Consider the following 16,963-nt stretch of genomic DNA (forward strand, 5'->3'; position numbering starts at 1 on the left):
CGAGTATTTCATGGGCACTAATAGCTTTCCCTGGAGACTTTTTGTTATTGAGAACGGGAAGCAAGCTACCCTGGCAAGAAAGGAACTTCCGGAAAACTGGAAGAAAGACTCAAGTACGTACTTCTCTCGTCTCAGCTGGAGCAATAAGCACGAAAGCGCCTCCGGGTGTTCTGCAACGGAAAGTGAGGCTTGTTAACACGGGCTCCCTGCTAACCAACCCCCGGGGGCAACTCTTTTCCCATGGCCGCAGCGCAGAAGGGGGAAGCAGAGTAACTTTTCTCTCTTGCTCAGGTAGTTATGCCAGGGTCCAGGATGCCTGGGTTTAGTCTCAAGCGCCAGAAAGCTCTTTTGCAGAAATCACCAAAATCTCATGCACACAGAAAACCAGCATTGCCAGAAGTTGAGGCTACGTAGGACCCTTCTCTATATACCAACACACAGGTGTAGGGTGGGGTGTAAATACAGGGAAATATTTGGGTCTGGTTCTTACAGAGTTGGTGAATATTTGTCTGGACCCACTTAACTGAAAGCTGTTGTTGCTGTTGTTACCACCACCACCAGAACCTCTCCTCCTGAACAAAGAAAACTTAGCATGGGAGGAAGAAGAATACGCTAGCAGAGCAGGGAATTTTCCTTTCATCTTGCCAGGGAAAAAATTCAGTCAACCCAAGCATGGACAGGGAAGAGATGGGTTTTACCGGAAGCTCGCCAAGGGCTTCCTGGAGAATGGGATCTGCAGAACCAAATGTTGCAGAAAGGAAACACCCTTTACCATTTCTTCTTATGCAGCCCTTCCCAACCTGGGGGCCATCAGAGGCATTTGGACCACAACTCCCAGAATCCCCATCCAGCAGGGCCACTGAGGGGAATTCTGGGTGTTGCGGTCCAAATGTGTCTGGAAGGCACAAGGTTGGGAAGGCTGTTCTCCTGGATGGGATTTGAAGCATAAATCAGGGAGGACAGATCTGGAAATCCCACCGGCCTGTCCCTGCCTGCCTCCGGCTGAGCTGACAAGCAAGCACAGAGACACGGACAGCCTGTGTCCCACCACCCCGGCCTGCCACCCCCTCGCCGGGTCATCCCAGGCCTGGGGACACGGTGGCTGTCCTGTCCCTGGCCGGCTCCCTTACCTTTATACTTGAGGTGCTGAAGGATGGGTATGATGGTCTCCAGGGGGATGTTGTGTGCCAGGAAGAGCTGCCATGTGCAGTACTGCTCAAAGGTCTCCCACTCCAAGCTCTGGACTGGAGCGACGGCAAGGGAAAAGAGAGGATGCAGAATGTCCAGCTGCCTACGGGGCGCAGGCCACCTGCTTCCTATGGGCACAAATGTGCCCCCAGACACCTCTTTGACACCCAGCGACACACCCCTAACCAGCCACAATGTTTTCTCGCCGGTGTTTGGAAGAGCTTCAGCCTGGAATGGGGGCATGCCCTCATTATCATTATTATTATTATTACATTTTTATACTGCCCATAGCCAAAGCTCTCTAGGCAGCTGACAGCGATAATCACAGAATCATACACTCAAGTCACCCATCCCGCTTCTGCCCAGGCCTGACCCTGCTTAGCCTCCAAGATGAGGCAGGATCAGGCACTTCAGGCTACATGGAAGCTATGGGATTTCCGTGCATCCCTCTAGCCACGTTGCTGCTCTGTGCCCTGCCATGGCAGGCATGTTGTGGCTGCACCCTCCCCCCCAGGATAGCACACACGGTTGCCCGCCCCCGAGGGCCTGCTTGACTGGGGCTGCTTCTGGCGCCCGCCCACGGAGCCCAACTCACTCAGAATGTTCAGGACCGAGTCCTTCCGGAACATCACCAAGTCTCCCATCATGACATGGCACACCAGCTCCTGCAGCTGGAAACAGGGAGCAAGTGTCAGGGAGGCGAGAAGCAGAAGGAAGAGTATGGGGACTTAAAAGCCACCCCAGTTACAGCAATGAAAGCAATGCCTTACTATGCATTGCATGGCTAGGCCAGCTTGGGCACCTTTTACTAAGCCATGATTTAAGCTAACCATTGTTTACTTCTTTGGCCATGTCTTGCCTTTACAGAAGGGTGAAGAAACGCCTGCATGTTTCCCCGTTTCTTGTTTGTTTCTCCTCCGCTCATTTTGACCCACTTCAGAAAGGTTTTGTTTTCAGACTGCTCTTGCTTGGATGCACCCACTTCCCAAATCTGGCTTCAGACATCACAGTAATCCACAGTTTAATGAAGCCCGACTTAGTACAACAAACCATGGTTATGTATGGATTGTAGCTCGTAAGTAAACTGTGGTTTGCTTACAAGGATGGGCTGCCACAAGCAAGCCAGACTCCATCAGACTTTTCCACCAAAGACCTCAGTGTGCTTGAGTCCTAAGGGTGTGTGTGTGTGTGTGTGTGTGTGTGTGTGTGTGTGTGTGTGTGTGTTTCCCCTCTACTATTTCATCCTCATAATAACCCTGCAAAGTACGTCAGGCCAGAAGGTCAGCCCCAGCGCCTCGCACTGTGAATTTAGCGCAGGTCTTCTGAACCAGGTGCCACCCAAAACATTCTGGACTGCAACTCCCGTCTTTCCAGACCACCAGCTTGGCTTTCTGGGACTGATGGGAGCTGTAGTCCAAAGCATCCGGAGAGCACCAGGCTGGCAATCCAGGAAGGCCAATGGACCTCCTGATTGGCCACTTCAGATGGGGCTGCGTATCCTGACAGAAAAACAAATCCAGCAGTGCTTTATCCAGGCACAGAAAAATTTCAGGTCAAGGAAAAGGTGCGGCTAGAAGCAGTCAGCCTGCCGTGTTAACCTCCTACACTGCGCTTTCCATGGGGGGGACACCAGCCACCCCTCTGTGGTAGCACCACCAGGTTTGCCAGCGTACTGGGGATATGAACCCAGGTCTTCCTAGTGCTGGCCATGCAGCCCACTGGCTAGATCATCCTGGCTTTCGTACGACGGACCTGAGCAGAAAAAGGAGGCTTTTTCGCCATTCCCGTTCTCTCCCTCTCTGCATCCCATCCAAGTTAGCATAGGCCAATCTCTCAAAACATTGGATGTTAAAAATGGCCTAGCAGTACTGCCCTAAATGAGATTACTCAAACTAAGTCCCAAGAGGGCATCCTTCTTAGGAAGGCTGTTCAGACTTGGAGGGCAAAATTACCAAATTAGACTCTAAGATAAATTCTTAATTGGTCTAACATGCTTCCTGGCCATAAGATTTACAGGCTTCCTCTGTCTGGAACTGGAAGCAGGGCGGCAGCACCGCGCAGCAGGTGCCGCAGGGTGGCCGTTAGCCTCAGCCCGGTCTCTGAGAACACCAGTGCTAGCCGAAGTCTCCCCCCCCCCGCCCCCCGAGACCTCTGCCTTCCAGCCTCTTCTGCATCTGCTGCAGTGCCGCCAGGAAACAAAAGGGCTGAACACGGCCCAAGGAGAAAATGCCAGGGGAAAGGCCCGAGGCTTGCAAGGGGGGTGCGGGGTAAGGCTGGCCATGCCCAGAATGTGGGATCAAGACCTGTTGTGGCCCTGCAAACCTTTCCCATGCCCGATACCATCTTGCTGCCCTGCCAAGGAAAACCAGCTAGAGGGATCCAGACAACTGGCATGGGAAAAAGAGAGAGAAACTTCGCCTTTTCCAGGCAAAGCTCTCGTGGGCCCACAGCAGGAAACCTGGGAGGGTTCTCTAAGGAGGGGAGCGGGAGACACCTCGGCCCCCGGCTGGGAAGTATTATGCCCACCCCGCAACAGCCTGAGAATGGGCTGGTTGCCATGTTGTCGTTCCCCCCCCCCCGGGTGCCATGGCAACCCGTCCGCATCGCCACTGCACCGTGGGCACGCTCTCAAGAGGCCTCTTGCCCAGCGCTCTGCTCCAGGGCTGTTCCTGCTCCCAACATGACATGAGGCTGGAGACTGCGCTTGTCCGTACATCTGGGCTTCTGGCCTGTGCAGCTGTTATTCTGACCGGGGAGGGAGGTGAGCTGCAACGGTCAGAGAAAGCCACTCCGCACACATTTAGAAACCCTGGACAGGTTTTCCGGGGCTGAGCAGCTGGTGTCGGGAGACGCGGCAGAAGCTTGGCTCGAGCGATGCCCCAGGGCCAGCTGCGCTACTGGGGCAGGGGCAGCCCAGCTCCCAAAGCAGACGCCGGCGGGTGGCAAGGAGAGGCGAGAGGAGCCTAGGCCAACACCCTTCCTAAATCCAGGCCTATCCAACCACCAGGCTCTTAGTGGAGGAGAAAAATTACCAGCCGTTCCATCAGGAAGTTTCCATTGATATTTCTGGCTATCAGATGTTTACTCCCAACACAAAGAAGTTAATGCACTGCTGTTATTAGAGCCCTGGGCTGGGACACTCAAGAGTCCGGGGTTCTAGTTGCCACTTAACCATGAAGTTCACTGGACCATATTACGCCTCACCTACCCTGCAGGGTTGTTGTGAGGATAACAGTGAAAAGAGGGAGGACCATGTATACCACCTTGGGCCCCTTAAGGGAAAAGGTAGGATATAAATGTAAGAAATAAATGATGGTAATTCCAGACTATGGAATCTGCTCCCCGGAGAGGCCCGCCTGGCGCCGATGTTATATTCTTTCCAGCACCAGGTAAAGACCTTTTTATTTGATTGTTATTTTAACAATTAAGGTTTTTAGACGTTTTAGGATTTTTTTTTATTTTTCCCCCTTTTTCACAGTCACATTTTCTATAGTGATGTGCTTTACATTGTTTTAATAATTAATGCTTTATACAGTAGGTTTATATTTATTTTTTTATATCTTGCAAGCTGTCCTGAGCGCTTGAAGCAATAGGATGGGGTATAAATGTATGTAATAAATAAATAAATAAATAAAGTGCTTTAGTGGTGGTCTGTGTTTGGGAGACAGACACACAGACCAGCAACAGAAGTCATATATATTTAATGTGCTAAATATGCTAGTGATGGAAGGTAGAAGCTGACACACTTAGTGCTAAATCTATTTCGAAGTTCCTCTTGTGTTAAGTCTATTTATCCTTCCTACATATTTTAACTTAAGACTGACTGATATGTACCTTGGCTGCTTTATAACTTTCCTTCTTTCTCTGTGGGTATAAACAGGAGGAGAGACTGAGCGAACGGGGCATGTTCAGTCTTGAGAAGAGAAGGCTGAGTGGAGACATGGGGTCCCTCTTCGAGTACCGCAAAGGCTGTTGCAAACAGGAAGGCCAAGACCTCTTCTCGCGGATACCAGAGCGTAGGACACAGAATAATCCACTCAAGTCCCGACAACCCAGATGGAGGCCAGATATCAGGAAAAGTTTCCTCACTGTCACAGCAATAAGGCAAGAGCTCATGGGCTCTCCCACACTGGAGACATTCAAAGAGAACCTGGACAGCCACCTGAGTGGGATGGTGTAACGTGGGTCCTGCGACAGCAGGGGGTTGGACTCGATGGCCTTCTTGGCCCCTTCCAACTCTGCTATTCTGTGATTCTATGTATTCTTAGACCAAATTCAGTCACAGAAAACCCTATGTACCCCATTTTTACAGGCCGGGGATGAACCAAAGACAGAACCGTGAAAAGGAGAGACAGTTCACACCCAGATCCCCTTCCCCTTGGCTGTGGTATTCGCCGCTGCCCTCAGCTTCATGGGATGCCTAATCTGAATCCCCCCTCTCAGTCTAGAAGGAGAACCCAAGTCTGGGACTGAAGCAGCGCATTTTGGCACACCTGTGCACACCTGACAGGCAGGCCAGCCTTCCCCACCTTTCCGTAAGGGTGGACCTTACCTGAGCTGAGTCGATGACAGCCACGATCATGTTCAACAGCTCCCCGCTCCGCAGGGTCTCATCTGGAAACTGAGGAGGAGAGGCAGGCAATCAAACGACAGAAAAAAGAGACTGGCTCCTTCACTGGAAGACTCCTCCCACTTTTAGGGGCCACCACATTGTAGCTCATGTTTACATGAGCGACAGAACCAGGTGGCAGAAGCCTAATGATGGCTCGTCTGGCATCACGGTTAGAGCACTGGACGGGGGCTTGTGAGACCTGGGTTCCCGTCCCCACTCAGCCATCAAGCACGCTGGGTAATTTTGGACCAGCCACTGACTCTCAGCCTAAGCCACCCCCTCACCGGACTGTTGTTGAGGATGATGTAAGCCACCTTTGGTTACTCACAAGGAAAAAGGTGGGACACAAATATAATAAAAATAAACAAACTTCCATCAGCCCCAGCCAGCATGGCGAAACATCGGGAGAGCTGGGAATCGTAGCCCCAAGCATTTGGAAGGCAGCATGCTGGGGACTGTGCTACTTCAGACAGCTGGAGAGCATCCCATGCTCCCTTATGGATTTCCCCCCCGTTTTGCTCACTTCCCTATAGAAAACTTAGGATTACCAGGGAAACAGATCCTACCTCAGCGTACCTCTCCATCTAGCCCACTGCTGTTCTATTTTCAAGAAGTTTTACACAAAGGTGCCTTTAAAACTGCACCCATTTCCCCCAACTGCAGTCCGAAGAATTTTATTTATAGACGCTTGTAGTGGACGGTATATAAAAGCTTTACGTAAGTAAGTAAATGAATAAATTTAGCATATTTATAGCCCTTTGTACTTCCTTCATGGAACTAAGCATGGGGTATTGTTCTTCCTTCTCTCTCTAACCTAAGATGCCACGTCTTGTCATTCTGCTGAAAAAATAATTCCAGGGCCACCAAAGTTTTTATATATATAAAAACCCTCCATGCAACAGAGACCCATTATCTGTGGCCTAAATATAGATTGAACAAATTTAGCAGCGTTTCACCTCGGATTTATGGAGAGGGGTAAGTAAGGGCCCCTGATCCTGGAGACCTTCTCCCGCACCCCATCCCCACACAAAGCATGTGATTTCAAATTCTCAGAAAACTAATCCTGCACACAAAAATCGGAAGTGGGTGCCTGATTCCTCCCCCAAGGCTGCAACAGTGGCCTTGGTTCTATCCTCCCACATGCAGCAGGGGGTGCCACAAGCTGCACACAGCTGGCCAGTGAGCAGAAGCCAAATCCAATTTGTTAGCTGGCTTTTCCATCATCAAATATGCCGAAAAATCCAACACGAGACATTCTGTTCAAAAATTAGATGTGAACTCGAGCGTGCAAAGCAGCAAATGGGGTTAGGACCTGGCAGCAACCCTCCCGATTTCTTACAGAACTCATTAGTCATTTTGCTCCTACAGAACAGGAAGTGCTGCTTTTGTTCGCAAACACTTTGGGTGAAATAGGCACAATCAAACGGCAGGCAGCCCCCAGAGGACTGTGACAGTGAGGGGGTTTTTTTGGGGGGGGCACCAAAGGGGGGTACTTTCTTGTCCCTCTGAAAGAGATACCCCAAGGCAGAGGTGTCCTTGTTAAAGAATTAAAATTCTTCTTCTGGTAGCTTTATTCTTATTATTTCCTCCCAAAACATATTACAAAAATAGAGTAAGGAAACCAAAGATGGGGTAATAGCAAAAGCAGAAGTGCAGAAAGCTGCTTCGTACCAAATCCGATCCTCGGCCCATCTAGCCCTATGCTGCCAACACTGAACAGCAGCAGCCCCCCCTGGGTCTCAGGAGGAATTCTTTCCCAGCCCTTTCGGGAGAAGGCAGGGATTACGAATGGGGAACTCCCTGTGAGGCTTCTTTTCTCCCTGGACGTGTTCCTGCGCAGGGGATGCCACTGCTGGACTCTGTGATACTTCCAGGGAATCATTCCCAAGAGGCCTGCCGGCCTTGCCAAGGAGAACACATGGAACGTGTGACCTTGTTCTGTGCTGTGGAGCCACGAGCAAGGCTGGTCTCCCACTGCTCTGTTCCCACTCATGAGGATCAGAGGGGCCCCGATTTGCTCCCTTGTCGGGGCACATGGAATGAGGAGGTGTCAAGCTCTGCAATGAGGCTGAAGGGGCCACCGTGCTTCGGGTGACCTTCGTGGGTCAGCTCCGGGGGGCGGGAGGACAAGCACCAGAGAAGGGGCAATGCTGCATGTGCCTCTGCAGAGGTGGGACGTGCCCAGTGGGTGAATGCCCCTCCCCTGCACTTCGGAGACCCAAGACCACTGCCAAGCCCGGGGGACGGAGCAGAAACCTGCAAGGACCAGCTGCGGCAGAAGACGGTGCACGACGCCCAGGAAAGGCCCCCAACAAGCAAACATCTCCGCACCCCAGCTTGCCAGCCAGCTGAACGACGGGTGCCGTCAAACGTTTCATTAAACTTGGACGGCCTGTGGAAGGGGCAGCACAACCCTCCCTCGAGTCCAGCTTCGTCTAGAGATGACTCTGCGTCTGCGGGCCACGTGCTATCGCTCAACGAGCGCACAAGTAACGGGCAGTGGGAGGAGGGGGGAGCAAGGCTCCCCAAGAGGAGAGGCAAGCAAAGCGGGGGGGGGGGGGGTTAAGACCCCTGCCTCAACAGACACACATGCCCCCTTGGCCGCCCCAGGTTTTACTCACGAGGCTGCAAAGTCTCCCCAATGTTCTCACGCCCCTTGGACCCAGGAAACCCCCCCCCCCCACCGCAGGCTGGTCACTGGTAAAAGAGCTGCTGCTCCCTGTATTTGAAATGCACTCCTGCTGCCGGCTGTTGATGCTCCCACGTGCCAGACTGGGGAAGGCTGCACTGCATTTGGGGAGGGGGGGCGCTGCAGGCGGCCTCCCCACAAGCAGGGACGTTGGTCAAGACAAACCGGGAATGTGGAAGGGCCCCCCACCGAGAGAAGCCCCGAGTCCTGGCACCACACTGAGAAGAGAAGAGCTTTGCCACGATCGAGGCTTGTTTCGCTCTCTGAGCCACACGACGTGGCGGGACTAACCCGCCCTGCGGAATGCTTGTTGGGATCACCACGGAGGAAAGCTGCAAGACGCTCGTTAAAACATCTGCATTGAAATGCAGCCTGCTGGGGGGCGACGGGGGGCAGGACGGTGGCCTGGCCAGCCTTCCAACTGCCTCCTGCAAAAGCCTTTGCGACTGCCCCCGCCGGGTCTCACCTCGGTGTAGATGGAGGGCGTGAGGTAGCAGAGGAGCCGGACGTCGTCCTCCTGGCAAGCTTTCATGTCCATCATCAGGCAGGTGTGCAGGTCGCCCAGCTGGGTGGCCTGGGCAAAGGACTCGTACAGGTTCATCTTCCCAGCCGCCGCTTTGCTGCAGAAGAAGAACGGAGAGCAAGGCCAGGTGAGTGGGTGGAGGGCTGGAGCCCTCCCGTGAGGGGGTTGTGAGCTCTATGCCACTGATACTACTGCTAATCAATCCTACTGATATTGCAACTAGTGATATTGCTGCAACTTTCGCGGCTGCTGCTGTGACAGCCAATAATATGCCGCTCCCACAAAGGGAGCCCCCGGGCCACGGGAACCCGCAGTCTCAGCGAGAGCGCAGGCCGTGAAGACTAGAACAGCAAGTGACCATGAGAGCAGCGGGGTCCTCCTTCCCCAGGACGATCCTCATCCTGCCCACTCCGTCCTTCACCGGCTTTGCCGAGCTGCCTGCCCTGAGTCTTAGGGCCTCCTCAACCACAAGCCGCCTCGGCCAGCAGTTGGAAAGATCACGAGGATCGTGTTCCGCTTTCAAAAGGGAGCATGATACAACATGTCCTGGAGGTGCTTCGGACTTCAAGTCCCACTGCCAGCCAGCACGGCCACAGATCGGGGACACTGGAACTTGTGGGCCAAAGCCTCTGGAAGGCGAGAGCTCGGGGAAGGCCACCGCGTGGAACCAAAGCCAAGATTCCTGACTGTAGATGGACATTAAACGTTTCTGCAGGCTGGCTCCCTGGCCGGCTCACCTGGCCTTCAGGTAATAGAGAAGGTGGTAGCCGATCTTGGGCTGTTTCTGGTAGAGCTCAGACAAGAGATCCAGTAGCACGGAGAAGCTGCTGTTGTCCTCCTGCATCTGGCAGAGGTTCCTGAAAGCGGGTTGGGAGAGGGCAGAAGGGAGAGAGAAGCAGAGTGGGATCAGGTTGACATCCAGCACTGCAGCCCCTGCCAAGGGAGCTGTCCTTGGAGGTCAGTAAGTCTGGGCCCGACAGGCTTCCGGTCTTTGCACCCAGCCCCGTCCCCCAGCAGACCCAGTCGCCAACGGCTGCAGAGCAAGCGAGAGCGGCACGCTTCAACCAAGAAGTGCTGCAGAGCGATTATGAACTCATGACGGGGTGGGTCACAGAGGGGGCCTCCTCTTTCGCCATGGCCTTTGCCCCTTTCAAGCCGGCCCCCCGCCACCAGCAGGCAAGGAGAGAGAGACAGAGAGAGAGACAGAGAGACCCAAGCAAGCTTGCAGCTTTGGAATCCAAGTCAAAGACACAGGCAGGTTGTGTGAACTGGTGTGCACACACGGGTGCCAGGACCGGGCTTCGGTGTGCTCTGCCACAGCCCCTTCCCCACTTCACGCTCACGCCACAGAGCCTGAGGCAAAAAAGGAAAGGGGAGCGAAGCTGAAAAGTATGAGACTTACCTAAATATTAGGTAAAGCGGCTTCCCCACGGATTCCTCTAGAGACCTGCATGGAAGTGAGAAAGACCGATCTCGTTGGCATGACTGCAGGCGGTTAAGAAAGCACAGCGGCTTGCAGAGTACACCGTGTGTGCCAGTTAAACGCCTGCGGAGAGCAGCGTAGTATCCTTTAGCATGGCTTATTTTGCTATACAAAGCTGGCCGCGGTTCACAGGTCTCCCAGCACCCGTGCAGTGCAGTAGGGTTCCATGGTGGCTTGTTAACCACAGAAACAAGCCACCCTGGCTGAGTTCACATGACCCAACACACTGTGCTGCTGAGGCTAATTGAATTAATCTCCTCCAGCACACGCACCAGGCAAACATCAGGTCAGCGAGTACGAACGACCCATGAAGTCAAACCCTCCGCATCTCACGCAGAAACTTTGATAATTTTATTTGTGATGTTTAACCTGCCTAGGAATAAAAATTATCTGGGTAGATTGCAATGCAGAACAAGAACACAAACCCGATGCAAAACAACAATACACAGCGTAGAAAAAGAAACCCCACTGGCAGTGCGAAACACATGAAGGGGGCTGGGAAACCAAATGCACCCAGGAGGAGACCAGGGGTGGAAAAAGGAAAATGCGGGTGGCAGGAATGCCCTTCTTGAGAAGGGCATTCCAGGCGGAGGGTGCCACCACCAAGGAGGTCTCCTTCCAGCAGCCACTTCCTGGCTTCTGACAACGCCATCCCTTAAGGCCAGTCCTATGCAGATGTAGGTCTTGGCAGATGCAAACAATATATATATAGTTAACTTGTTTTATATTTTTATTGGATAATGTTTTAATTGATATGTTTGTGAGCCACCCCGAGGCTTTGGTGAATGAGGCGGCATAGAAATTTTCTAAATAATATATCCTGCCTTTTTCCTACAAAGGGCTCAAGGCAGCTTACATCATCTCTCCTCCTCCATCTTATCCCCACAACAACCCTGTGAGGTAGGTTGGGCTGAGAGTCTGTGACTGGCCCAAAGTCACCCAGTTGGCTCCATGGCCGAGCGAGGACTAGAACCCAGATCCTCTGAGTCCCAGTCCCATGCTCTTAACCACTGCACCACACTATCCCCACCATGTTACGGCCTGGACTGGGAAGGAATCCCACTGTGCAGAGGCAGAGCTTAAAGACCGGCTAGGAAACAGAGTGCCTAGCGATTGGAGGAAGAAGGAAAAGGGCTGCCCTCCGCCCACGCCCGTGCTTACTCTTCCGTAATTTCCTCCGGCAGGACCTCCCCACGGAAGTGGACCTTGAAGAGCTCCTGCAAGCACGAAGCCAGGACTGACAGCTGCTCCTGGTCGAAGTCCTCCTGCGGAAGAGGGAGCGGAATAAGGCCAGTGTTGGGCTTCACAGGACCACCAGCCCAGGGGCAAAAAAGAGGGCGGGCTGAGGAACGCCTGGCCTTGCAGAGGCTGCAGCCCGGGGGCATCTGGGGGTCCCTCGCCATCCCAGTGCAAGGGCGACGGCTGACGACAGGCTGTCCCTTCATGTGTGTGTTCCTGCTGCACTTCGCTATGTTCCCGGAGCCAAAGCCCCCTCCTCTATGGACCGTGGCAAAAGGGGGGCACGGGGGGCAAAAGCCCAGAAAGATTTTACTGCGCTGATTTGCTTAACCGTATCTATGAGCCGTCTGCGTTAAAGAAATTTCTGAGCCATGCACAGAGGGCACGTGTACTTTGCTGGGAATGCCCTGCCAGAAAAGGCTTTTTTTGTTTTCAAAAGGTGTCAAACCAAAAAAAAAAGATCCAGATGGGGTGATGCCTGCTTGAACCTGCAGTCTGGGAGGCGAGTCCAAGACCGTGTCCTATTCCAAGCTAGGACAGGGGAAATGTCAGGGCACTGTGCTCTCCGGCAGGCTGCCCTTGCTGGTCCTCAAGCTGCCAAAGCAACTGCTGGAGGATCTGCAGCTCCCCCCGCCCCATCCCCGCTTGCCAGAGGACAGCCTGTTAAGCGTGCCCATCCAGAGGTGACCCACACACACCCTGCGCCATCTGTGTGGGCCCCCCCACCCTGTGATGAACAGGAGCACGGCAGTCAAGCGCCGGCTGTTACCTCCAGCACTTGGTCCACGATTTCCTGCATGACTTCACACTGAGCTTCTGTATCACTGCAGCGCAAGAAAGAAGAGGAAACCCAAGTTAGAGAGAGCGTTCGAGATGAGGGCCGGGACACACACACACACACACACACACACACACACTGTGCAGGTCTGTATGTCAGCAGAGCTCAGCACAAGCTCGCCTTAAAGAGAAGGCTGACAGGAGCCGCGCGGCTGGAACGGAACGGGGACTAACAGGCCAGAGGCATCGCCAACTACCTCCTGGGCAGCCTCTGCAGATGCCTCTTCCGCTTTTTGCACGCCGGCTGAGATGCAAGGGAAGGGCTCAAAGCAAAGAAACAAACGGGCCGAGGGCAGCCGGACTGCTGTGGGGGCTGATGCGTGTCAGGATGGGAGGCCTCCGCTGCCGCTGAAGGCGAGAGCCCCGTGCCTGCCTTGGATTGTGCGGAAAAATAGGTGCGGGGGAGCAAGAGGCCACTAGAATTGGGGGCAGGGCCCCAGGCCATCGGGGAAGCAGCACATGGAGCCCCCCATTCCCAGGACCGAGGCAGGCCCTAACTCTCAGGGGTGCAGAAGCCGGGAGGGGGCCTGTAGCCAAACAGGAGCCTGGCCTCCGCACATTTTCTCCACCTCGTATGCGCATGGGTCTATACACATGCTGCAAACAAATACTTAAAAACAGAAATATGCCAGATGAAACTCCCATGCGATGTCTGCCACACTGGCACCGTTGGCCAGCAAACCAGCTTCAGAGTCGTGATTTATCGATCAGGCGGGCGGCCCCTTTGGCAGCCAGGCCAGGAGCTCCCAAGCAAGCCTGAGTTTGGCTCTCACCAGGAGAGCTGGGAAATTCTCTAACAATTGCATGCCAGGGCAAGGTCCCCAAGTGCCGAGCAGGCGGCCGTGAGAAGGGGTAACAGCAGGAATCTGGGCCCGACTTATGCCAGCAAGGAGGCAAGCCCCACGGCCCTCTTCACCGGGGCTCTTTCCTCCCTCCGCCCCCGACTTCACATCCAGCTATGTTAAAAGAAAAAAGAAAAAGGCAGAGACGTCCGGCAGACTGAGGAAAAACAAACCTATTAAATGCACTCTGTCATATGGGCTAAATTAATGCGAAGTGCCAGGCCAAAGGCTTCCTGCTGCTACGGGGAGCATCAAAATTCCAACCGTGGCCGGTTCCAAGGAGAGAGACTGGCCTCAGCCTAAGAGACACCCCCCCCCCCCGCATCGGCCCCAAGGGTGCAGTGCACCAGAATGGGGAGGAGAAGGCCCACGTTTGGGCTGGGGAGGGTGGGGAGGAGCCTTCCTCCTCACCCCACTTCTTCCCTGAGCACGCAACTGCCCCTCAAGGTCTACCTCGCAGGGTTGTCCCAGGGTAAATGGAGGCGAAGACCACAGGGGGTACATCTTGACACTGGCTAAGTCACAGAAGCAAGAAAGGCAGCCGTAAAAGATATGAATGCCAGAACCAGCGATGGGAACTCATGAACGTCACAGCCAGGACGTTAACCCGGTTAAAGAGATCTGCAGCTAAGGAATGACTCAAAAGACCACCGTTGCAAAATATCGGGAAGGACTGGAAGGATACGGCCTGGATTTTAAGAAAGCACGTTTTGCTCCTTCTCAGTGATGGGGCGGCAAAGGCAGTGGGCTGTGAAGGAAATTCACAGGGGATCTGCAGCCACCGTGAACGGGAGACGATGAGATTTGTAGACATGTGGGAAAGCCAGTGCATAGCACTGTATGAGCTCCTGGACAGGGAGGCGAGATAAATTCTTAGGAAATACCTAATGGGAGGGAGGAAGGAAGAAAGACCCATTTGGAGTGTCTCCTATTGTGTCCAGCTCCGTGCACTGCATTTCTGAATCTTTTAAGAGGCAGAAAGTCCTGCCCATTCCCTTCGGAATTCCCGTGTGCAACCGGTTTTTGGAGAAAAGCCGCTCGTATTTTTCAGATTATGTGCTCGCCCGCGTTGCAGCCACTCAACACACCCTGCAGTGACTGCGTGTAAAAGCACTCTCCGGCTGGAGTGATCCTCTCCTGCAATTAAATTCCCTTCCTTCCATAAAAAGAACATTATGTTTGGGGGGGGGGGGGGGGGGGAGGAGAGGGAGGAACCATTTCCCGCCACAGTAGGCAGATACATCCCGGCCACCGGCTGTGGACTCCTTGCCTCAACCGACGGGGAGTGCAGAAAGGTCAAGAAAGCCTCTCTTCAGCTGGCCTCCGAGGGGCCACGGAGCAGAATTGCCGCAGAGAGCAGCAGCAGCATCTCCAAGGACCAGGCTGAGAACAGAAGACAGACAGGCCACCCTGCCCTTCCTGGGAATATCGTGCTCCGGGCTATCGTGCTGGCCTTGCTGAAGCCGAACGCCAGGCCAGGTGGGCCTTAGGTCTCTTTCTTCTCTCGCTCATGGGACGGGCACTGTGCTCTGCGCAAGCCTGACCCAGCTGTGCATTCGCAGCCAAGGCCGCGATCGGTCTGTACCAACCTCCCCTTCTGCAGGAGCAGGACTTTATCCTTCAGAGACTCATCCAGCTGGTCCAGGAAGGGGGTGATATCAACCGGCTCTTCGACAACAGCTTCCTTGATGGGATGGAACCGGAATTCCCGCTTTTTCCCTGCAGCGAAGGGTGGAAAGCCAAACAGGTTCCGGGAGAGAAGAACCCACACACACACACACACCCAGCCCTCACCTGGAAGACGTGCTCAGCCTTGCCCCATGGCCACAGGCCCAGACAGGCCGCACCTGCCCATCCCACCTCTTCCCACCCCATGCTGGTGCCTTGTTAAGATCTGTGCCACTGCCTGCATGTTTTAGTCCTTTGAAGAGCCAGTCTTGGCTGAAAGGTGGAGTAGAAATGTTTCCCTCTATTTCTGATAGTCATACTCATGCAGAACTACCAAGTTTGGAGGAGGACAAAATATTTGTGGTGGAGACAAACCCTGAATGCCCCCTGGCAGGGAGAAGGGGAGAGGAGTGGCCAAACAGACAAGGGAGGACCGAGCACAGAACGCGGATGGATTGTTGTGGGGGAAGGCAATCGCTGGAAATGATCAGGCCACACTGCAACATTTAGTTGCAGCTCACACACATTCGCACAAAAGAAGTGCTTTGTTCTTGCGGAGACAAGAAGTTTGGGTTTGGGATGCTGCGCTTCAGGCTGGAGCTGGGGCTGCATGTGATTAAATTCTTCTACCTTAAACCAAAAATAAAACCCCACACGTAGCAAGGTAGTCTGTCCAGAGAAGGCTAGGCCAGAGCCCTTTCCCCTGAGATGCTAGCTCTCTATTCCAAGGGCTTTTTGCTTCTCCAGTGGAGCATTCAGCCCTGTGAGCCGGCCCCCAGCTAAAAGCGGCACAATCCAAACATAGGTTCGTCCTTCCAACACAAGGATGGTGTCTAATTCAGTAAGAGGGGCTCAAGAGCAGAAGCTGGGGACAGGGGCAGGGGAGATACCAGGCCTGGCTTGCTCCACCCATGAGGACGTGTGCCAAGAACTTTGCCTCGCATAGCTGGAACAGGAAGGTCATCAGCGCCCCCTCAGGGGGCCAATCCGAAAGCCACCCTTCCTATTCCGTCCCATCCTGCTTCATGCTTCACAGTCCTTTGTCTTACTATGCAGGCCTGGAAGGGCACAAGCCGTTCTGGAGGGAACCGACTACGTGCCTTGGCTGAGAGAAGCGAGCGACAAATTAGCGGCCTCCCGCAAGGGCCGGTGGCTGCTCACAGCCCGGCCATGAATCCCATGTGCTTTTACCAGGCGGGCTTCTGAAAAAGGTGAGACCAAAGCCAGGTCAAAGTCGTTTTTTCTCTGCTGGATGCCAGAGGCTCCTACGGGAAAAGTTCTACTTTACTGCCAGGTGCATTCTGGGATCCCTTTTGGGCTGCAACCCTGCACACAAGGAGCCAAACGCTGGACGAAGAAGAGGAGGGGAAATGCCCTCATCCTTAGCCCTGCTGGAATGCAATGAAGCAGCCTCTCAGTTCTCTGCCAGGAGCACGGCCACTGGACTCGCATGATCTGAGTCCCACCAGTACGTGGTGCGGGGGGGGGCTTGAAGGCCACACACAACACTGCAGGGATAGCAGGTCCCTGAAGACCCAGAAGAGCTTTCTGTGGGGGCAGGCCACCAAAAACTAGGGCAGACTCCCCCAGCTCAAGGTCCTTCCAAGGTGCCAGGCATGTTCTCACAGGCTCTGCAACCCCTAAACTACCTGGGACGATTCTTCCCGCAGAGGGACTTGGGTTCTCCACATGTCGTCATAATAATAGCCTTCAGGCTCTTGGGCAGTATAAAGATGTGTTGGATAACAATAATACTAGGAAGGAGGAGGAACAGCGCCAAGGTGGGAGTGGGCGGAAACTCTGGGGCTTCTTAAAAGTTGCAGAATTCCACTTTTGTACACGAGGGCTGGACGTGTGGTAGCTCTCCTGATGTGGATCACCA

At 53.9% G+C, this 16,963-nt stretch overlaps 1 protein-coding gene across 2 annotated transcripts in view; it reads right to left on the reverse strand.

Moving 5' to 3' along the window:
* Positions 1 to 16,963, reverse strand: part of INTS3 (integrator complex subunit 3) — a 68,654-nt gene that overhangs the window by 12,381 nt on the left and 39,310 nt on the right. For both annotated transcript variants that reach the window (XM_044422785.1, XM_044422787.1), the window contains exons 16-25: positions 15,003 to 15,132; positions 12,504 to 12,558; positions 11,657 to 11,760; positions 10,415 to 10,459; positions 9,750 to 9,869; positions 8,956 to 9,109; positions 5,741 to 5,809; positions 1,784 to 1,859; positions 1,131 to 1,244; positions 122 to 170 (exon numbers count right to left, since the gene is read on the reverse strand). In XM_044422785.1, the coding sequence (XP_044278720.1) occupies positions 122 to 170; positions 1,131 to 1,244; positions 1,784 to 1,859; positions 5,741 to 5,809; positions 8,956 to 9,109; positions 9,750 to 9,869; positions 10,415 to 10,459; positions 11,657 to 11,760; positions 12,504 to 12,558; positions 15,003 to 15,132 (916 nt within the window). The remainder of the gene's footprint in view (positions 1 to 121; positions 171 to 1,130; positions 1,245 to 1,783; positions 1,860 to 5,740; positions 5,810 to 8,955; positions 9,110 to 9,749; positions 9,870 to 10,414; positions 10,460 to 11,656; positions 11,761 to 12,503; positions 12,559 to 15,002; positions 15,133 to 16,963) is intronic.

The sequence above is a fragment of the Varanus komodoensis genome, unplaced genomic scaffold, assembly GCF_004798865.1.
Source record: "Varanus komodoensis strain SLA01 unplaced genomic scaffold, ASM479886v1 scaffold135, whole genome shotgun sequence".
NCBI lineage: Eukaryota > Metazoa > Chordata > Lepidosauria > Squamata > Varanidae > Varanus > Varanus komodoensis.